General features: G+C 37.1%; 1 protein-coding gene and 1 non-coding gene across 2 annotated transcripts in view; one reads left to right on the top strand and one right to left on the bottom strand.

The window, feature by feature from the left end:
• The window catches only part of LOC100547011 (uncharacterized), a 46,790-nt gene that overhangs the window by 10,919 nt on the left and 12,133 nt on the right, over positions 1-23,738 (bottom strand). The window lies entirely within an intron of this gene.
• Positions 11,868-16,141, top strand: FSHB (follicle stimulating hormone subunit beta). The gene is made up of 3 exons (XM_085223880.1): positions 11,868-12,596; positions 13,066-13,225; positions 13,720-16,141. The coding sequence occupies exons 2-3, from the start codon at positions 13,067-13,069 to the stop codon at positions 13,954-13,956; spliced, it is 396 nt and encodes a 131-aa protein (XP_085080006.1). The 5' UTR covers positions 11,868-12,596; position 13,066; the 3' UTR covers positions 13,957-16,141.

The raw sequence follows: 23,738 nt of genomic DNA, 5'->3' as shown, positions 1-23,738 counted from the left end.
GAAATACTCAGCTCCATTCAAAAAAAAAAAAAAAAAAAAAAACACCACAAGAGAAACTAAAGTTGTTGCCACAAATCTTGCTAAATCATATTGTTCACTTGCAGTCCTTCATATTTGTAAGTTCTCAATTGAATATAAACATTAGCTTATTGCCATTCAGGAAGAGCACAAGCAGTATGCTACACGCAAAACATAAATTACGTTCAAGAAAAACACTTCTATGAGAACTAAACGTGTGCAATTTAATTTAACTTGAACTTTGTAAGAATTCCTGAAAAAAAAAAAAAAACAAATAACAGTAATTTTTCCTTTAAGTTACTAAGACACCTCAGCCACCTCCATTTCAGTGATACACTATATGCTTAAAATAACCTTTACTAGAAGAACCCTAAAAATCCGCAATAGGGAAAATGCTTTTCTGGCATTAAAGACATATGTTCCCTTCTCTTTCCTTGTCTCAAAAAAAAAAAAAGAAAAAAAAAGTGGGAGTAGAGATAACATGAACCAAATGCTTGGCTTTGAAAGGAAGGTCATGTAATGACAGGACAGGAAATGGCTTTAAACTGCAAGAGGGAAGACTTACACTACATATTAGGAAGAAGTGCTTTACTGTGAAGGTGGTGAGATACTGGAACAGGTTGCCCAGCAAAGCTGTGAACGCCCCGTCTCTGGAGGCATTCAAGGCCAGGCTGGATGGGGCTCTGAGCAACCTGGTCTACAAGGACATTAGAACTAGATGATCTTAAGGGTCCCTTCCAACCCAAACCATTCTATGATTCATTACTGCCTTGAATGTTTCACCACTTCGCAGTTGATCTGTTAAGCATCACCTTTCAAGCTAAGCAGCACAATGGCACAATAAAAATGCATTCTTTGGTATCCTTAAAATAAGATCTGTTGTAGTGCTCTTACAAAAGAGTCAGTGTGAACAAGGCTATCAGCCTGCTCTGTCACAGTCTGTCATAATTAACGTATTTTTTTCCTTCCTTTACTGCTATTTTGTTTTACACATCTGCTTGATAAGTTCACATCCTTGCGTACTCTTAATTCAGACTCATTAGTATACATGTGTCTGAAGGCTGTTCGTATATTTAATACAGATGTATTCTCCAAGTTTTGGACATCAGTCCAGCTTTAACGTATTAATTATAGGATCCTTTCTAGTAGTAGTTGCACACGCCAGTTTTTGACTCACAGAGTGAGGTGTGTGCTGAGCCTGATCAGTTTCAAAGTACACTATGGAGTTCTTTCATAAAACTTCCTGCCTAAAGACAGTAATAATAAAGTTGTCATTTACGGAAATGGGAGATCTTTTTGTTAATTGTTGAGGTATCACTTGGTTATATGAGAGATATTCTTAACTATTTGAAGACTGACACTTTGCCTTACATAGAAACATTCAGTTAGCGTATGGCAAAACATTTCTGAGGCACAGTAAAGGTTTCCTTTTTGTCACACACATACAAATATTAAGAAATACTTAAAAATAGAAACAGTGTAAATAAGCACATAGGTTTGCTTCACTGACAACACTTCTTAGCTGTAGTATACTGCAGTTCATTGTGGAGCAAAGGATATGATAAACTTCATCACTTAAACCTCTTAGCCATTTATTCTCACGTACTGTATTTCCTTACAACACATTTTACTTGAAAGGCAGAATCCAATTATTCCTTAATTAAGCAAATCCATGTCATTTGTTTAACTAGAAGGGTCTTGGACTCAAATAGTTGAATCTTCTTTTTTAAGAACAAAAAAGAATTCTTTATGTGTTCTGGAATTAAATGTAATGGAAAGAATTGTGACTAATTCCTGGAAAATGACTTTTATTTCAGACCTAGGAACACCAAGTATCAGGAGCAGCTTTGCACCAATGTGCTAGACACAAATTATTGTCTCTATACATCATAAATATTCCAATTTGTATCTCTAAGAGCTTCACTTTTTAAACAAACAGCTGCAGTGAGATCCTTGAAAATCACACAAAGGCCAGATTTGTAAATACCTGGGCACTTGACCTGACATCAGTGTGGGCCAGTGATTATATATTTATGCTAAAATTCTGGATTGTGCAGGAAGGTGTAGTAGCATATTTGCAGGCAAAAGTGCATGTATGCCTCTGAAATTCTGTGGGTCTTAATTACCAGTTGGCAGTATTTAACTTTTTATAATTTCTTACATAATTATTTTATTTAATATTTATACAGTTCCTTTCTAAAAGTTGTTTTCATCTCCATGGGATACTGGATTGCCATCTGAATATCTGGTAGACAAAATTATTTATATGCCTAAAAAACATGGACCCGTTTCCCCACCTTTTTCCAGTTTTGTAGTACCAATGACAAATTCATCTTTAACTTTCTTATAAAGGGAGCCCAAATCAGACAGAGATCAGTCTCTCACAAAAGTATACAAGCTTTCACATTTCTTCTGTTTTACGCTAAGAGGGGAAGAAAATCAGCAGATGAGGGAGGAAAAAAGCGATGACTCAAAATTCAGAACAGCTAAATAGGTCATTCAAGTCTTATAATAATCTCCAGTATGCAGGAGCAGGTGATGACTCTACTAGTCAGAAACAGAAATCGAGAATACAGGATGCTGGCATTTTTTTTCAGAGCTTATAGGTCTCATGAACACTGGATCACCTCTACTATATGTGATCTAGGATGCACATTATCGCATGTATGAAGTAAGATTATGCATGAGAACATGGAGGACAGCTCTACAGCCTTAAAATATCTGCATTCAAAAACATCCAGATAAAACGGCTTTAACATATTTCAAGTCATTACTGAAAGTAACAACTAGTTCCCATTGTCAGAACCACCACTTTTCTGATCCCACTTTTGCTTTAGTTAATAGAAATGGTATACTAAAAAAAAAAAAAAATCACTTCAGTTAGCCAGTCAATGAATTCATTAACGAGTCTGCAGAAGGTAAGCAATCAGTTCATTTCATCAGCACCTTGTAACTTTGTGTACTCATAGAAGAACGGTAGCATACTGCTGCCAGTGATCTCACCTCAAGTCATAACAAGGTTGCCTATAATGGGATAAGGGCTGAGGACATACGACAGAATTTTCACTGATTGCAGAAGTAGATATTGAGCCTTCTGTTGTTTGTTGGTTTGTTTGTTCTTCAAAATGGTTAAAAATGACAGCTTGATAACTGAGACACAAAGTTCACTGTCCTGCCTCTCCTGCACCCATTCAATTCAGGGCAGAGCTGAGAGTTCTCATCTAGTTGAAGACTTAAGCATTTTATAAGGCTACCAAAACCATAGCCTATTTAATTATGCACTGACAATCAGTGGGCTGCAATGAAAACAGCAGTTGTCACCTCTTCTTCTAGGACTGTGTATATGGCACTATCACAGCATAGCCTTTCCAGAGGATTCAGGAATATACTACATAGCAGAAATCCCTTTCGGTGCTCTGCCTTCTCTGCTCTACTATGAGCATTTTATGTCTGCTAACTATGGAAACTGAAATGTTAAACAAAAACCTCTTTTTGGAGTTATTCAGTCATACATAGCCAGCAACTGTGGGATTCATAATATTTACAGTCAGGATGGAATTTTATAGATGAAAAATTGTCAGGTTCTTTCTGAAGTATCTTTATGAAAAAGCCATTCAAATAGAAATTAGTATTCAAAGCAAAGGTGAACACAAGTACACATTTTTCTAAAAATGACTGCTAATCTTCGGTATGCAATAAAAAGAGAGAAGTCACAGCAAAACACAATGGGAAACAATGGACAACATTATCAAAACAGGAAGCTGCAAGCTAACTATTTTAATGTTGTTTCACATTCCCTTGTTTTTAAGTGTTGAAAGCAACAGTAAAACCTAATCACATCAGACTTTTGTTAATAATGTACTCTATAATACGACCTTGAAACAAAAGGAATATATCTCAGAGTAAATATCATTGTTTTGTCAAGTTTAGGCAATAATAAGATGAGTGAGGTTCCTAAAACAGGAAGGAGAAAGACTGCTTGAAGTTATCAGAGATAGCTCTCAGCATACAAGTTCTGCAGTGAGTAGGTGGAAATGAGATGGAGAGAACCAGCTCATACACTTTCCTGTAGACCTTTTTCCTTTGTTCCAAGCACGGCACACAAGCAGCAGGAGGACTGCATGTCCCCTATTCATTCTGGGAGAAATTCTGTGCTTAAGATAACAGCAGGAATGATTACATTTAATGTCCCACAGTTCAGAGAGAAAGTAAAGAGAAAGCATGTTTTCTTGAGCACAGTTCTATATGTCTTTTATACACAGGGACAAGTAAAATGGCCTGAAGTAATTAACGTCGCTGCACTTAAAGACTGTTGTATTATCACTCCTCAGGCTCCTTGGTGAGAGTTCCAGAACTTTCTGCCCAGAGGTTTTACCTGATAAAGAAAGAATTGAACGTGGCAGGAATCTGGCCAAGGGCCAGGAGCCTTAAAGAGCTGTTTAAGTTCTAAACACTATCATTTAGTTCTGCTTGCCACGATGCTGTAGAATAAAATCTACGTTAGCTGTGAACTTTCAGAAGTGTATGAACTTCCACTCAAGAACCACAAGATGGCACTACAACAAGCACAAAAACCTTTTTAACTATCAGCAACTATGATCTTGCTCATTTATATACTTATTGAAGCAATTGAGTAAGACTGTTTCTTTTTCAGGCATTACTACAGAGATTACAAATGGATTTCTGCTCTGTGACTGTCCTATCCCTACAAAGCCAAACAGGCAGTATTTAGACTATTCCATTTCAAACAGCTGGTTAATACTGCGCTGAAGCAGACACAACATAGATCAACATTGTAAAAGGTGATCAGTGACGACAGGTAGCCAATTTCAAGATAATTTTAATCACACTTAAGAACCTTCATTTTACAGGCTGGTTCATCCAGCTTGCCCTGCTTGATGCCTGCCTTGTTCCTCCCTCCCACAGCACGATTCAACATTTCCTCCAACTCTGGTGTTCCGTCTGGCAACCCACACAGCTCCAGTTCCACACAGAACTGCCTACAAGGATGATTTCCTTGCCTGACACCTGCCATGGAGGTAGGAGAAAAGGGTCCTAATCTCCTAACAAGAGACATAAGTTGTTTCTGTGGTTCTTGGCAAGAAAAGAGGGACTCCAGGATCCTATAGTGAATTACAGGAAGTATTTTCTGACGCCACTCCGACCAAGACTCTGTTTAGAAGTTCCAGTTGTAAAGTAGCATTACTTTTCTGGCCCAAGAAAGCTTTCCACATTCGGACATCACATGAATTCAGGAGTATTGATCAAATACTCTAAATGCATGCCACCATAGCCTGGTGCAGCTCATGCTTTGAGCTACATGACATGAAAGGCTCCTTCCATCTATTAGACTTTCCCAGCTACTTCCTCTGGTCACTATAATTTGCATCCCCTAGACTATAACGCTGTTTCATCTTCCTGCTGCTTCCCAGAAACAATATTTCTTGGATTCCTCTGGAGCCTGGAGAAGGCACAAAGGCATGATGACATGATGTGCTAAGTAAGCTGGTTTGTGCTTTCTCTACTCAACTTCCAATGACCATTTAGAGAAGAAACCTCAGATCCAGAAGGCGAACTACACAATACCTAAAATACTGTATCTTAAAAAAAGCTTTCTAAATCTGTATTTGTCTGAATCAATATATTGTCTGTGTTTTCCTCTGCAGTATGTGTTCAGCCCTCAGCAGGCAATACCAAATTAAATGAAAGCAATTTTCTGACTATCACACTGTGGTTTTTAAAAATTTAATGGTCTAAGTTATCACTAATGTTTCTTTTTCTTTCTTTCTTTTTTTAATTGATTGTTAGAAAACTACAGACACACAGACACACTGTCAGCTCTGGCACAGGCAGGAAAGCCAACAAAAACCACAGTTCTTTTTCCCCTTCCCAGGAGGCTGCTTCACAGCCTGCTTTGCTTACACCTAGAACTAATTCTGCATAAGAATAGTGGTATTCCTGTATCATGGTTAAAGAGAAGACAGTATCATACAAATAAAACAAACAAACAAAAAAAAAAAACCAACAAAGGTAGAATGGGAAGAAAGAGCTGCATCCTTCATTGCGAAAGCACAGACCTTGGTAACCTTCTTTATTTGACTGAACAGTACATAAAGATGGACAATGTCAACATACCTGCCAGCCTCTTATCACCCTTATTGAAATAAAGCCTCCGGCCTTAATTATTATAATTTTCTAGGGAAAAAATAAAAAAAAAAATCTTTAGGAATTTAGCCTAATACAGTACTTTGTCTTCTATTTCATCATTCTGCTAATACAACCACACAAGTAATATTTGTTTATTTGAGCTATGCACTGGACTTACACCTGTAAAGCTTTTTCTGTAATAAAAATTTGTTTCCTCATTAGAAGTCTGGAATATTGCTTCCTGTAGTACAGTTTTGCAAAATTCCTTTGCAAATCTGCAATCTGTGTATGTTGACTACAATCAAACTCAATGAAAATCCTCCTGAGTCAGTTAAATAGGCATTTCTGCAGCTCGCACAGCAATGCCATCACCCTATATTCTATGCAATAATGGATCCACTCTCTAAAACCAAAATATTATAAGACTGCTGAGAAAAAATCCTTTAAAAAATACAAAAAAAGACAGTATGCCAAGAATCCTTAAAAACAGCTAACACTGTAGAGACACTTGGTCAGATAGGAAGTAAAAAATCGCAGCTGAAGGTGGCAATGGTTCCATACATTCTTCTTGACTCTTCAACCTACTTTTCGTAAATAACTTGACCTAAAAATCTCTGCATCTGCTAAACGAATATGGGTCAGACATCTCCAACCTAAGCTTAAGACTTTATTTAGCAACTCAAATAAAAAGAGTTTTTTCTCAGTTATCCAGTGTGCTGAATCATTCTGCATCAACTTTAGTATGCTATCAATGCACAAAGTTGGCAAGAGCCAAATAAGCCTTACTGTATACCATAGCCATATTGTTTTAAAGCAATCAGCAGATGCTGTTGTCCATTTGTGAGTAAGGTGCAGTCCTGCCAAACTTGCTGTATTTGAAAAAATGAATGCTTTCTGCATAAATGTGGGAACGTAAGAAAAAAGCTGTTCAGAGCAGCAGCTGTGGAGCAAGATAAGCAGCATGAGAACCAAGGACACCTTTAGAAGAAAAAGAACATCTCACGGCTCTCATTGGCTGAGCGCCTGTGTGAACGGTTGAACAATGCTCTGTTCACATGTATCGATAGAGCAGCGCTTAACAATAAAGCAGACTAATAGCTTTTAACCACAGTGGTATGCTGTTATGTCTCCAGCACATCCTGAGAATCCAGAGACTTCCCCACACATAAATGTTGGGATTTTTTTGTTTTTTGTTTTTTGTTTTTTTTTTTTAAACATTTGTTATGTGAGAAAGAAAACCAAAAAGCATCCTTGCTCATAAACTACCAGGTATGCCTCTCAGTAAGCTGTGCCAAAGCAGCTAGGTAGCTCAGAAAGTTTTGCTTCCATTCACCCCAAACTCCTCTCTTAATAACTCATGATTCACAAGTAAATCCCGAGGGCTCTTCACTGCTCAGTGTGGAAGATAGTAACGCTTAGCATGGTTCCTTCTTTACAGGCACGCACACAGGCATAACCTGAACTGGAGTGTGACAGATCTGCACACCTCTGTGTGCTCTGCACAAGATCAAATGAGAACAAATCGTATCAGATAAAGCCTCGTGCCCCTATTTCTAGTTCCTTCAACTCTCACCGTAGGAGAAATGGTTCTTCTCTTTAGCTATCAACAGCTCGGCAACAAATCCATGTAGACCCAAAAACTGCTTCCATAATAAAAATGAAATCCTTGCTGCCTAAATATTAGTGGCACGTATGAGTAGAAAGGTATCGTCCATCAGGTCCCCCTGTTTTCCCAGCTCTTTTCTCACATGAACTAATCTATTTTGTCAAGCCCACGAAAACATTTTCTTGTTCTTTTTGAGCAGAAAAATAAAAATAAATACTACTCAGACTCAGAAAGCTGAATATGAAACAGTACTGCTTCAGGACAGTTGCAGATCAAAACTGCTACTTTTATACATACACACAACATCTAAAGTATCTTTTTATTAAAAAAAATACTCTGAAACAAATTGAGATGTTGAACATGAAAGAATGCAAACTGGCTTAGTCTGTCAGGGGGGAAAAAAAAAAAAAGAAAAAAGCATTTGTAACAAACACACAATTTTTATTCAGTATTTGACTGGATCAACATATTTACTAACAGATACCACTGCAGTTACCAGAGGACCTTCTACAAGAAGGCAAGGTCACGCAGTGGTTTTACAACAGCCTACAGCTGAACAATTTATGAATCCCAGCACTAAACAGGGTAAGAAAATGCAGCTGCTATATAGTAAGAAACATGGTATAAAATAGCAAGAGACAAAACTACGGGAAAAAATAACTGGACGGCAGAAAGATGAAACACCTGCACTGTCCTTTGTACGGTTCTGTGTATATTAAACACATTTCAGAAGGATTAGCTTCTGCTGCTGTCAATTGCAAGGAGAATTTTTATATGACTTTGAAAGACTAACAGTTCACGTAGGTATTCAAGAGAAAGACATACCAGCTTTGTGCCAAGCAGTGGAAACTGGCATCTCAGAAGCCACACACGTCTGCACTACTAGAGAGGTGTCAGTGCACTCTGCCGTTTGTTTATGCTCCTGAGGGTGAAATATTCTCTTTGCGTATGAGTAAAGATTGCAATTCTTCATTAATAAATAACTCATCAGTTCATGATGCTTCAACTATCCAGCTGTGTGCTTGGCAGGCACAAGCTACTCACAATTCTGTATCATCAGTGCTGGGTAATTAAACAGTAGTATTGAACAATAGTGACCAACTACCTAATGCAATTACTACTAAACCCAATAACGTTTTCCCCATTGACTTTAAGAAGAATTAAAATAAACCCCAAAGGCACCTGGACAGGCAATGCAATGAGAGAAGTTGTCTCCCAGCAGCAGTAAGCAACAACAGAAGGGGGATAAATTACACTCCAGTCAACTTACTTAACGGTGAAATATAGCTTTGTGCTGCTTTACTTTGAAATATCAACTCCACAAAGAGATTGCAAATTGCTTCTCAATCTGTGCTTAAGGAATCCGTGTACTTCAAGGATATTAATTAGTGAATCACTGGGAGGTAACAAAAAGATGTTTTGCTTTAAATATATCAGGTAGACTGAATTTGTACAGAAATAGATTTGGACAGACAGAAGAAAGGGGAGGGCACTCAGTTAAGAGTTGCCACATGCAGAAGAAACTTCACACAGAAGACTTGATGGCAGTGAAACGCACAGCTCCAAACTCAAAGAACCAGTTCTTCATTCTGTTCTGGAAGCTCAGCTATACCACAGTTTTAAGCATCCTTAAAAATGCCTTGAGGCACATTTTCAATGAGAAACAGCTTTCATGTAAAAAAAGCATTACAATTCCTGTGTAATGTACCTATTTGACAAGATCTAAAACATGTAATTTATAATTACCATGAATCTCACAAGCTGAAACCTAAGGTCCCTTGGCACTTTTAAAAATATATGTACTAGAAGCTAGATTTGTTATGCTGCTGGAATAATTTGCAGGTAAGCAAATTTTGACAGGACAGATTCACATTACTCACATGTGCTACTTATCCATTCTAAAACCACATTTACCAATAGCACTTTCATAGAAGCTGAAGTTCTCTGAAAGATGTAACCCACATTCTTTCAAGCAAGACAGTTTTAAAACCTCCAGCAACAAAATTGCTAGTATTTCCACCACCTTTCTTGAAGAAAGGAATTTCACTAGTTCAAGGAATATAAAAACCATAACATTTTCAGTTTGCTTTTGCAAATAAGTAAGTAAATAAATAAAATAGAAAACAATAGCAGAAGGTATCACATTACTTCTGGTTGGAGTGGTTAGAAAAAGCAAAGCAAGAAAGAGAAAACAGTCCAAAGGAATCAGCTGAAGAATTTTTTAAAAGCAGCAAAGGAAAGAAGCCTTATAATTCCATGAGATGCTATAAGGCATAAATACAGCCATGTGAATGTGATGCCTGCTATGACTTCTAAAAAGCTTGGAGTCTCAATCTCCAGGACTACCCACTGTCCGATGAACATTTTAAATATATTTAAATATTTAAATGTAGCATCTTGCCCAACTTGAGAAATAACTCATCTTTTAAAACAGATGCAGGAGCAAAATCAAAACTCCTTAAGTAACAACTGCTCATCAAATTAGCACTCCTCATTTCTAACTTCATACTCGCCTAAAAGGCACGTATTCATAGACTTAAACAAGGAATTTAGCAGAGCTAATAGCTGGTTAATCAACCTAGAACTGATGACTACAGAAACACTTACCAAATAAGTGAGACAATGGAATCTTCCTGGTACAAGAGTTGGTTTTCTATTTACAAGGTGGCTTCAGGAATCCTTCAGAGAAAAGCTTATGCAAAGCCTTTCCTGCTAACTTCTCCCTGCATTACCAAGCAGTCCCATCAATTACATGGCTACAGCTGTTCATTTTGTTGGGAACAAGCTAATACAAATTAAAAGCAATGCTACAGAAGAGTGTTGGTCGTTTGCTTTTTTCCTCCTTTCAGTAAGAATGAGTTCTTGATTTCTGTAAATCACGTTGCCACAACTGAAGAGGCTGGGTGAGCCAAAATGAGATAACTTGGAAGAGCAAGACAACAGCATGGTAGGGACTAAGTTTGTACTCTGCTTATGAAACTGAGGTTTTAGTAAGTGTGTATGTCTTCCTCAGATCATGAAGCAGATCGTTACAAATGAGAGATTAGATATTTGCTGTGCTGCCCTCTTCAAATATAGTGTATTTGGTTTTATTTAATTTGCACAAATTAGTACTTGGAACAGGCCAAATCCTCCATAGGGATGTAATTAATTTTAATCAGCTTTAGGCTGGCATCTCTGAAATTAGTGAGAGCCCTTCATGAGAAGCAAGACTATATTGACTCTAAACAATAGAAAAGACTGCCAGCCAACTATCAAAGTTTGTTATTAGCAAAAAAAAAAAAAAAAAAGTTTTTTTTTTTTTTTTTTACTTTCATGACTTCCTTCTACAGTTACTTGGACAGTGTTTTGATATAAACAGAACTATTATTACAGGGTATGTCTAGGGAACAGCTGCAGATCACAGATCACCTTCCAGTTGTGCTGTGACAGGAAATTCATTAACAAATTAAGGTATTACAGGGTGGGTAGAAACTGGAACAGGTGGCCAGACTGCAGGAGCACAGGAAGGCATCAGAAACTTTAAGGGCTCACTTGAAAAAGCCATTCTGAAAAGCATCCTGTCTGCAGGACTGCTAATAAGCTGATGAGAATTTCTTTTCTTGATGAAATGCTTATGACTGTCTGTCCTTGCTTATTTTTTTGCTCTGAATGGATTTCAGCAAAAGTCAGACTGACCATAATAGAACAGTCATAACAAAGCAAGACTGGCTGTTCTGGGCAGGCGATAGTAAATACAGTGCTCCTGTGAGTCATTCTCCCCAGAAGATATTGTATGTGAAGCTCCACAGAGTTATTTCTCTGTCATTATTCTGGTGAAGAGGTGCACATCACTCACTTGGGAAAGCAGGAAAAGGGCAGTGAACAGGCAACACTTCTCACAGAAAATGTGATTGCAATCACAAACTAGAGAGGGCATTCAAGTTGTGTTACGTGACTGCCAAGTGGAAATATTACCAGATTCCCTGTAACATCAGAATACTTCATTTGAAATCACTGACAGAAAACAGAGACTTGGTGTCTAATTACATCACCTTTACAGTCTCTCTCCACAATACAAATATTCCTTAACGAAGTTAAAAAAAAAAAAAAGGCAGGTGACAGAAAAGAACAAGGACTGCACCACATACTGGGATAGAAATCTGAATTTGATGAGCCACAGTCGTATTTTAGATGGTAAAGAAAAGTTGGGTCACCCATGGTTTAACAAAACTCAGAATACTAGCCTTCGGGGACTACTGATGAATAAACAAGAACATTATGCAGCCCACTGAGTAAAGTCACTCGAACCTAATTCAAGAGTAAACCAGTTAAGACTGGGTACACTGAAAAAATTAGGAACATTCTCGTTAACCAAAAAGCACTCTGGCAACATCTCTGCTATGAATTACCAGAGGGCCAGCTTGCACTCCAGCATATCGGTTTGGGATTGACATAAAACACAGTTAAAACGCCTGAAAAAGAAAACTTTCACAGAAATGGATTTCTCAGTCTATTCCCAAATTGTAGAACGGCTCAGCTATCTCTAAGTGCCAGTGAATAAAATCCAGGGAAACTTACAAAATGACATTGTGACAGTAACCTTCACCATCACTTCCTAAATCTGTTTTGGTTTTTTTTTTTTTCCTCTTAACAAGACATGATCTCACTGTCTGACTGAACACTAATCCCCTTTCACCAAGTACCAAACTAATGCTTGCTCCATTAACGCACAGCAAATCCTCAGGGTATACATTACACACGATTTAGTATAAAAAGATAAGCTTGGGGCTTTCTTCTCACTACAGCTATTATCAGGAAGGCACAGCATTCTACTAGAATACAGGTGAGTTTTCATCAGATTTTGATCTGGGAATACTTTTTTCTAATTGCAAACACTGTATACAATTAATTTCTTTTTAAAACCAGGTTACCCCTTGCTCTTTTTTTCCCCGTTGTTTCTTTTTCTTTCTCCTAAAAGACAGGACATTCTCTATACAGAAACTTAGATAAAATATTTCATTGAAAGTGGTATGTTGCTCAGCTGCTATTATTCTGCAAAGATTGCTGATACACAATTTCAGTTGCTTAGGAAAACCAATAAATATACAGACAGATCTACTTAATGACTTTTCCCTCTGTTCTCACTGATCAGAGCTGTTTCTGAAAGTTTACTATAATAGAAACACTTGATTGTAATGTAAAGACTTGTAAAGACATGTAAAGACTTAAATTATCTCTGCTTCTATAAATACTTCTGTAAAAAATAATTATACATTTTGACAGTACAAATACACTTTCTGCTTTGTGCACAGGATGAAGACACTTAACTGTTACGTGCTGTTATTTTGCTGGAAAGCAATCTGTTGCTACAGCTGTGAGCTCACCAATATTACTATAGCAGTGGAAAGAGAAGAATGTGAACTCTGCATTACGGTGAATGCCACGTGGTGCTCAGGATACTGCTTCACCAGGGTGAGAGTCACGAGCTTAAAATTCAGGCACCTTAATTAAGTATTCAAGTGATGTATGAACAACCTGCTTGTCCAGTTTATAATGAAGATATGAGTGAGATTAGTCTTGTGAATAACTGCTGTGTTGTTTGATAGAAGTGCATGCACAGTCGATCTGAACTGTGAAAAAGGTGAAAAAGGAAGGGTGAAAAAATGCTAGCTAAATATGGATCTTTATTTGGCTGCATCCATTACAGTCATATTGTATAACTAGAGCTGGAAGTATGATACTCTAGATCACTGCTTTCTGTTCAGTTTGAAAAATGAAACCATTGGCCAGTTCTCTTAAAACAAGAAATATATAGATCCACAGATCCAAATACTTTTGATTTCAGTGGGATTTTCCCCACTGTTTTTATTAGGTTTCACATCAAATCTTTTATCCACTTGGTGAAAATATGGCATTCTTCTCCCTAACAAATTTCAAACTAAGTATTTCTTTCTCATAATTTTCAGGATCCAGTATACAAATATCCACCGGTCTCATCTGTTCAGCAAATATGTACCTTCAAGGAGGTTGTGTATGAAACAGTGAAGATCCCTGGCTGCGGTGACCATCCTGAATCTTTTTACTCATACCCAGTAGCTACAGCGTGCCACTGTGAGACCTGTGACACTGACAGCACTGACTGCACTGTGAGGGGACTGGGGCCATCCTACTGCTCCTTTAGTCACAATGGAAGCAATCAATGAAGGGTACTCGATATGGCAGCTTGGCTTTACATTTTCACTTCTAAGTAGTTAAGGGTATTGCACAGGCTGAAACTAAGTTAACAGACAAGGCTACTGAGAAACTGCCAAGCTTGAAACAAAAATTTGTGAGGCCAAAATGCAGAGCTACTGATTAAACACCTCTTCAGCCCTTCTCTACTTTTCCCATTGTTTCCCTTGAAGTCATTTCCACGGACGTATAGAATGCAGATTCTGCCTTGCCCCCTCTTCTTTATTCCAACTTCATCCTTTACGTTTCTTTATTTCCACATCTTAGTTCACTTAGCTTATTCCATACTATCCTATGCTTTTAAAAACTTAATTATGCCCTTATTTCCATTTCTCCTCAGAACTCACTTGTCTTAAAAAGCCTTGCAGCACCAATTTTAATTACAAGCAACATCCATGTCCTTACTATCTAAATTCTAGACTGTAAACCTCTCTTAGCTGAGATTCTCCTTTCAGCAAAATATTTCATGCAGTTATTACGCTCTGTAAACAGTAACAGCATGTTTATTTAAGAGCCAAAAAACCTATGTTCAAATGTTGAAGGTGACCAAACTCTTCTGCTTTCTCATTAAGGCTTGTTATTGTGGCATTGAGCCCAAGCTAACAAATGACATGAAGTCTATCCAATTCATGCCTGGCTAACTCACTGCTTCAAATGCTGAGCTGTCCACCTCAAAAAATTGTGAAATATTGCCACAAATCTGAAATTTGTGGATTTTCTCTCATTATGCAACAAAACATAAGAATAAGAATTATTTTATTAGGGGAGACTCACAAATGATATAGGGATAAATCTAGAGAAACCTGACCGTGGCAGGGCAAATCTGGAGTCAGAATGTACATTGCAAGTAGTCTGCAGTTGTGCCTCTGAGAACAGAAGTTTATTCAGCTCTGCAGCAACCTAATTCTGCAGTGACCAAAATAAATGGGAAAGAATGGGACTGAATCAGAATAGAAAATTATCTCTAGTCTGAAAACTACAGAATTAAATCTATTGAAACAGTCACCTACACAAATACACAACGAAGAGCAACTGGTTCAGCAGCAGTTCTGCACAGAAGATTTGGAAGTTATACAAGCAGGGAATCAGTTAACAATACCATACTACTATGGAAAAGCTGATACGTACAGGGTAGAGCCAACAAGATACAACCTACTTCCACTATTCCGTTCAACCTTCTGAGCGTCTCAACCAAGATGGTATTTCCAGTTCTGGACACTGAACTTCAAGGCACTGAGTAACTGGAGAAAGTCCACAGAATAGAAATAACAACAGAGGCCTAAATAACGTGTCTTAGCAGAAAAAAGGTTGTTGGTTTTTGTTTTTTTCAGGTGTACCTGTTTTTCTTCGAGGTGGAAAGATCTGGGGGACAAAAAGTAGAACCGTTTACATGTTTGAAGACTATTACAAAAAGAAAAACAACAGTCAGTTTGCCATGCTTATCGTGAGCAGAACAATGAACGTCATTAGCAGATCTCCCAAAAGGGAAAGACAGCCACTTTTTATTTATTTGGAAATAAATAGTCAAGGAGGTGGGGGAAAGAAAGAAAATAGAGGGGTATCTGTGCAGTAGTGACAGAAAGAACAAGAGCTTTAATACTGTGTTGAGCTATTGGGAATGACAGCAGGAATGGTAACCTGCCACAATGTAGGGAATGTGGAAGTTCACTTCTTGAGGTACTTTCCAATACTATTTTTGTATTACTTGACCAGCTGTCATGTCTGCTTTTGAGATCCTTACAGAAATGTTTATTTAAAGGGCATTTGTCTGTTACTCTGGATCACTCTTTGTATAGATGTTTTAATTTATTTCATTTGTAACTTTTTTTTACTGTAAGATATGAGTGTTCTTTATGTTATTTATAAGATGTATCATCATGGACATTGACTTTGGTGCAGTGAAATTTTAAAAGTGGTAAAGAAACAGGCAAATGAAATTGCCTGTCATTTCAAACAAGAGTTGACTTTTGGCTAAATCCAAGTATGCTGCTCACATTGGGAATTATTCAAGTCTGGATGAAGGAATTCTGAAGAAAAATTGTGAAACAGAGTAGCTTGCACCAAAAAGTAGGAAAAGTATGTATTTTCAAAATACATCTGTAAGCATCTGTACTATCTGTTGTACATTTTGGAAAAATAAAAATCATTTTATTGTAATTATATAATGTATGTCTTTCTTTATAAGCCAGTTAAAAAACGTAGAGTCCTGCTCTTCTACTTCATTATGTTTTAAATCACATCTGCATGCCTTCCTCACTTTTTTCATGCAACTAGTACACTCACATAGGCTGTATGGACATAACCTACATATACAGCCAAATCCCATCAAACAGATGATATGTTTTATCCTAATTCAGTGATGTTGTGATGAAACATGAAATAGCTTTAACACACTAGAACTGTGAATCGGAATAAAGGTTATTATCAATATTTCACTTAAATGATAAGGACTAGAACTTCTCCAGAGCTGTGTCCACATATTGCACAAATTAACTTTCATCTGAAAACAAAAATTATACAGATCTTCCTTTGTCAGACAAATACACGCATTTTCATTTTGCAAAGGAATCTAATCAAAATCTCAGTACTAAGTCTACAACAAATACAGTCAAAATAGTATAGGACAATAACAGAAAGCTAGCAAAAAAAAAAAAAAAAACTCCTCATCCTGCATCAATTCAAGCTTCCAGACTCTCACTTAAGAAGCTTATAAAACATGCAAGTCCCACTTGAAAACTCTTCTTTTAATATCAGTGAGCCCAGAGTGCATACCTCTACTTATATGAAACTAGCATGGATATTTTCCTCTGAAATGAAATCCATTCCACAACAAGTCAAGAATTGTTTGCTGTTTGAATTGCAAGCATTTTATTACCAGCAGTTTCACTGACAAATTCAGTGACTCTAGCAAAAGGCTGGCTTGACTTGAAGATATCTTCAACTACCTTAAAGGTCTGACAGGCTCGGGCTATGTTTTATCAAAACTCACTTTCTATTTAATTCCTAACAATGATTTAATTAAACTTAATTTTCCATCAATATTTTTCCAAAAATCAAGTGCAGTTTGAGGTTCAAAGTAGATTTGAGATATTATTTAAGAAATTTATTTAAAAAGTAGTACGATCCTTGCCTAGTTCTATCACGATAGATAGCAACTCTGTCATGAAGCATAAGTCTCAGTTTGATATACTGCTAAGTAATAAATTGGCAGGAAAGCTTTTAGACACATTCCTATTAGATTCAGGAGATATCCAAAAGTTCTCACTATGGGCCTAACCCTTTCCAATGAAATCAATAGGTTAACAGTTTTCAGCTTCAACTGAGCTTTTAAAAAAAAAAAAAACCTCACATTAATTCTACCTTTAAAGGTAGGCCCTGCAAAAAGACCGTCTTCTATATCTGATTTTAGTGACCAACTTACAGAACCTAACTTTTTAGAGAAATCTCATGCCCTGGGATAGTAAAATCTAAAATGGAATAACTTTTCTTCACTCTTACACTATTTAATTACTCTTAGTTAAATAAAATTATCTCTTTTCTTGCATCACCATAAAAGGAGGAAACCTGGAAAACTATCCCCCTTGATGAACACAGAGAGCATATAGTACACAGCATTGAACTGTTCCTTAAAGACCTTTGAGAAGGACACGATGTAGGATTCTTTGTGTGGCAGTTAATTGAGTCCTTCAAATACTCAGATGTACAGATAAACTGCATGTGAAGATTATTCATCTCTGCCTCCGCATCTATGAGTGAATTAATATTTTCTATTATTTATAATGCAGACAGTTTGACCTTGATCTTACAAGTGTCTGTGCCTGTTATGCATCTGCAGACAAGATGGGAACACAAAGTGCAGCAGCAGTATTCATAATCCTGCTAATTGAAAAGACTACTTAATCTCAACCGCCTTTAAGGTGGAAAGCACGCCCTGATTTTACAGAATCAAAGAAAAACAGGTTCCTCACAATTAATAAAGCATCAGCATAGCAGCATCACCCCACTGTTGTTAACACTCAGTTGTTATTCCCAGCCTGAATTCTGTAAATCATCCTAGTTTAAAACAAATTGTCACTCGTCTTCATAATTTTAGCATATAATGGAGCTCACGATATTTCTTGCCAGAAGTGAAAAACAAATAAATGAATGTTGTCATCTGGTATTAACCCAACTGAGGCACAAGAACTTATTAGACATCCACAAATCCTTCAACGAATCTAACCTGAGAGAGAGCCAAGTACAAATATCAGGTAAAAACCAGAAATGTTAGAACTTGGGCTTGTACATGTGAGGTTGAAGCTACACTACGACTATTCGCATGGGAAGAGGAAAGACAAGTGAGAGGGGGATTACTATGCAATACTCCTCTTTCATCCTCACACCTTAACAAGCACATTTTACTTTGTAAGTACAAAAAAGTTTTAGCCACACACTTAATTTTCATTAAAAATACAGATATCTAACAGTGTGGTTGAAAATAAAAAAAGAGAGAGATAAAAAGAAAAGAGTTGAGCAGTGAGTCTGAAAAATTCATTTGGAGATGGTAGCCTTGAGATTAGTTGTTTCCCTCCTCTCAAGCAATAGGATCTATAATTTTTTTTCTGTGTATCTCATGTTTCTCTTCAATTTATGTTATTAACATCAGCTATCGAAGCCTTGGTCTTTCAATATGACTTATACTGATAGACATTACAGCAGCTCACAAGGTTGCAGTCTGGGAAATATAGCAAACAAAGCAGCAGGGTTAGAGAAAAGACATAACTTACAAGAAATCAAATGTCAATGTATTAATACGCGTAGGTGGGGAAGAGACAGAATTAACTAGCTCTGCTTTACAATCATTAACCACTGGTTTTCTTTCATACAACATTCAAGACAGAAGGTGTTCCAGTAGCTTGTAGAAATATATTTCAAGAATTTCAAAAATCCTGCTCTATATATTTAAACTTAAAGTGTCATTCTGACATGATATTAGCTTTCTTTGTCCCTTTCTCTCATAATATAATATTGACAGACCTTGGTTTTGTGAACTGTGGAAATTCCTAGTCAAAACACTATGATAATGAAGAAAAAACATCACGATTCAAGAAAGAAAACTTTTGGTTCAGACACTGTCAAATTTTTTGTCAGTGAGGCAAATGGTTAAAGACTCTATACCCTGGCAGTACTTGCCTTCTCAAACCGGCCTTTAAGAACATGAACAGCATGATTTATATAACACAAAAGCACGCTCTAATTTCAGCCAGCCTGGTGATTAAGACACAGTAAAGACAGCTTAGAATTAACTCTACCCCACTTCCAAGTAGTACCAAAGACAAGTCTGCCAAGCAGATAAAAGTCTTCTTCAATATAAGATTTCTGCTTTAAGAATAAATAATGGAATCGTCCTAACAATTCTCAATCACGTGCAATGTAATGCTTTAAATGAAAGCATTCCTTCTTCCATATATAATTTCTCCTTTTAGAATAAATAACTGAATCTTCATTGCAATGCTCAATCGTGTGTGATCTAATGCTTTAAATAGGAGGCTGATTTACATCATCTGTGCGAACGCATACAACTTCACCATTTTGGCCTTGTTTATGCAATCTATCTCTAAGACAAGTAGATCCTGATCTATGAGTAGCTGGATATGTTCATACACTTGGATTATTATGTCGGGAACTTGAAACCACTTTATGCTGTGATGCTTAGTTCAGGGACAACGTAAAAGCATACGGAAACCAATTCTTATCTATGCACAATCTAATCAGTATTTGTTAGTGTGTACAGTAAATGGAAGACTGTCACTCCACTTAAGCTCACGTAAGACTGAATCTTTGGAATAATGAACCAAGGTTTTTTATGGGCAGTGTGCTGTCCAGTGTGGGTAAGAACCACGCTGATAAATAGCACGTGCCCTGCTCCTCCAGGGTTAGAGTTCAAACACTTAAAATGTTCTGGATTGATCTGAGGAGGAGTTCTGCAGAAATGCTGCTTCAGCCTGGAGAAGAGAAAGCTCCAGGGAGATCTGATGGTGGTCTTTCAGTATAAAAGGCACAGTAATAAAGAAGGGGATAGACTCTTCAGCCGACCCTGTTGTGACAGGACTAGGGAAAATGGTTTCAAACTAAAAGAGTGGAGATTTAAATGGGATATAGGGAAAAGGTTTTTTTTACCATAAGAGTAGTGAGACACTGGCACAGGTTGCCCAGAGAGGTGGTAGGTGCCCTGTTCCTGGAGACATTCAGGGTCAGGGTGGATGGGGCTCTGAGCACCTGCTTGAGTTGTAGGTGTCCCCATTCATGGCAGAGGAGTTAGACTAGATGACCTTTAAGGATCTCCCTTCCAACTCAAACAATTCTGTGATTCTATGATTTTAAGGCATACATTCATGCAAATACCAATAAACACCAATTTATTTGTTAGTTACATTGACTACTGTATATTTTAACACCAAAGTTATTTTGTGTTGCTTCCATACAGCAATAACCCATTATCCTCAAACTTATTTCAACTTATCCTAATCAACCTATATGTACCAAAATTTTGAGCAGAAACATGATGATATTATCAAGATACGTATGATCACTGTGATCTTCCTCATGGAAACACTCTACTATCAATAACGCTCTGTACATCTTTAATATCTTCTAGTAGGAAACGGGAGTCTAGAAAATTATTCAGCTTATTATTATCCAGTCACTTGACTTTCTTATGCACTGATAAGAAATAAATATTACCTGAGAACATGTATCTCTAGACACATTTCAGTATCTAAAGGGAAGCTGTAAGAAAGAAGAGGACAGACTCCTTAGCAGGGTCTGTTGCAATAGGACAAAGGGAAAAGATTTCAAACTAAAAGAAGGGAGATTTAGATTGGATATAAGAAAAAAGTTGTGGTTTTTTTTGTTTGTTTGTTTGTTTTCTTACAGTGAAGGTAGTGAGGCATTGGAACAGGTTGCCCGGAGATGTGGTGGGTGTCCCATCCTTGAGACACTCAGGGTCAGGCTGGACATGGTTCTGAGTGCCTAATCAAGCTGTAGGTGTCCCTGTTCATTGCAAGGGAGTTGGGCCAGATCATCTTCAAAGGTCCTCTCCAACTCAAACCATTCCATGATTCCATGATAAATTATAAATAAGCTTCTCAGTCCTTACGGAAAAACAGAGAGAGAGGATTAGATGAATCCTTCTCTACAAGTATCCAAGACAGACATTTAAGGCCACCTGAATTGCCTTTTGGAAGCAATCCTTTTTTCCTCCTCTTTTTTTGCACAGACCGGAAGAGGAGCCTCGGTTCTCACTTCAGACCAATGAAATCATCTTTGAAGATCCAATTCTTAACTTGTGCAAATCAGTTCTACTCATTTCAAAGAAGTTACCTCAAAAAACAAATGAATTTTTCTCCTGTTTTCTAAATAAAACACTCATTTTTAAAATTATTTTAAGTAACAACAAATAAATGTTTTTATCAATGAAGAGAAAAAACATGTAGACAGGCCGCTAGTCTCTAAGTCATCTAATTATTATCCTCTCAATAGTCTGTGAGCAGAAACTCTTCCGTCAAGTACCACTAACCAGATGTTACATTCATTAGAGATAATAAATACTCAGCAGTGTGACAAATTGCAGCTCACCACAACATAAGCATCAAACATTACCTCTGAGAACCAGCACCGTAGTAATGGAAAATGTGCTGTATGGAACTGTCTTACAGACTCACTCAATTTTTTTTCCCAGAGTATGTTTTAAGAGAATCATGAGGGCTAGGGGAATTATAGAGTATTCTTACATAGCATTTGACGAATATCCATTTAGTTTGGCTTGTAGTTTCTAGACTAATATTGCTTTAGTAATCAAAAATAATATAGACTGAGAGCAAGCAGGGGAATATACAGCACTGCATCAGAATAACTAAGCCTCAATTATGAACTTCAGTGATACAGGAGTTAAATACTCAGGGGTTTGAGATGCCCTTAAATAATTCAGTCCATGTTCTTTGAGTAGATGTCTGATTTATTAAATATTCAGTAACACTTTGAAGACTGGAATAGCGTCAGATCTCAAATTAGAAAATTTCCTTTTAATGTCACTCTTGTGTTAATTTCTGTCATATTATTTCAGGCTATTTGCCACAACTAAGACTAGGTAATATTAATAGCATAATAAAGGTTCTTCTTTTTTATTGATATGTCAGCGAGTTGTCTAAAAGAAATAAGCAATTCTGTATTTGATATGCAGCTCCATTAACTCCAAAACAGAAAAAGTGACCTGGCCACGGATATGGCAATCAGAAAGAGAATTTTAGGACCTGCTTGTATCTAACTCTAGCAAAGCTGCATAGAAACATAGTTTGTAGAATTATTCAACTGGTAATATTAATATACTATGCCGAATTATTAAAAACGTATCCATGTACTTGGTCTGAATACAAAATAAAAGCTTACTGCCCATGAAAAGAAAAGGGAACAAGAAGATGTAAATGTCAAATCGTAACTCTACTGCTAAACAAAAAAGAGTTAATGTAGATCTGCCAGGCTTTGAAAACAGGCAACTATGCTGGGAAATCCCTTCCTGCCTTGGCACATTATTACACAAATCCTTATTATATGGCTCCAAAACTGTTAAGCAAACAGCTGTGCAGAAAATACTGAAACAAGACGGTTCACATATCGGGAACTTTGCGTCATAAAATGACTCTGCTGCCTAAAATATGCTACACTCTTCTGGTAAACTATATCCATCCTAGGATAAAATTTCCTGTTTACCTCAGTTCATTCCTAATGTTTTCATCCATGCAATAATTCTATTTGTAAATTATTTTCAAGTTGATGTTGATAACAATTTTGCTTGTATGGGTTTCAGGTTCAGTTTGTACAGAGAGCAGGTGAATCATGAATCATTATCTGCAGCTATTATCTAGAATATACAGTACTTCGAGTGGTCAGTAATACTTATGAAATGGAATAGTTTAGATGAGAGATTCAGTGCTCAAGTACTATTGATATTGTAGTCATATTTCTCATATGTCTACGAGAGAGAATTCAGAAAGAGCACGGAGAGAATAGGAATAAAAACACTGTTAATTCACCCTCACTGCCAGGGAAAGAGGAAAATACACAAGTTGCAAATTCAAATTTCACCTGTAAGTTTTTCCTGAGCTGTTCTGATAATGTTACTTTACAGAATTGTAAATAAGAATGAACTCCTCAGTCAGCAGGACAGTCGTGGTTTCTAAATCCCCTCATGCAGAGCAACTTTTAGTGATGATCTGCAGCAAGGCAGTACACAATATTGTGAAAGGTGTCAAGCAGGGCATCCACAAACATTAATACCACGGTAATGCATCCCACAACTTCTATCTCTACCAGCTTTCACATGCTCCTTAGCAGATAAGATGCAAGGTTAACATTCAGGTTCTAAAAATTAGTGCAGCACCAAAACGGGCAGTCAGCTCTCTGCAATTAGTAAAAGCAGCCAATTAGGCAAAGTTAAAAAACAAAAAAAAAAACCCCACACACTTCAGTGTAATTTCAGAGCTCTCAAGAGTCAAAGAAATTGTTTGAAAATTATTCCAAGTGCAGATGATGCATGCTGTCTCTGCAGTAAAACAGTATGAAAAGACTTCGGGCATTACTGAGAATAAATCAGTAGTGCATCAAGATTATCTTCCCAGAGGCGCTGGTAGGAAAGCAGTCTTGAAGGATGCATGCAGAGACTACGACAAAATCCTACAGAAAGAAGGAGATCCTACGAACTGTAACATCTCAGAAG

Source organism: Meleagris gallopavo, chromosome 5 (genome assembly GCF_905368555.1).
Source record: "Meleagris gallopavo chromosome 5, MGAL_WU_HG_1.1, whole genome shotgun sequence".
In the NCBI taxonomy this organism is placed as follows: Eukaryota; Metazoa; Chordata; class Aves; order Galliformes; family Phasianidae; genus Meleagris; species Meleagris gallopavo.
Note: the sequence above shows the minus strand (reverse complement) of the source record. Positions and strands in the feature narration are given on the sequence as shown.

Bases quoted from the DNA above. Each gene is read 5' to 3' on its own strand.
- FSHB (XM_085223880.1), top strand. From the start codon at position 13,067: ATGAAGACACTTAACTGTTACGTGCTGTTATTTTGCTGGAAAGCAATC. The intron at 13,226-13,719 runs GTGAGAGTCACG...CATAATTTTCAG, and splicing joins CAGGATACTGCTTCACCAGG to GATCCAGTATACAAATATCC.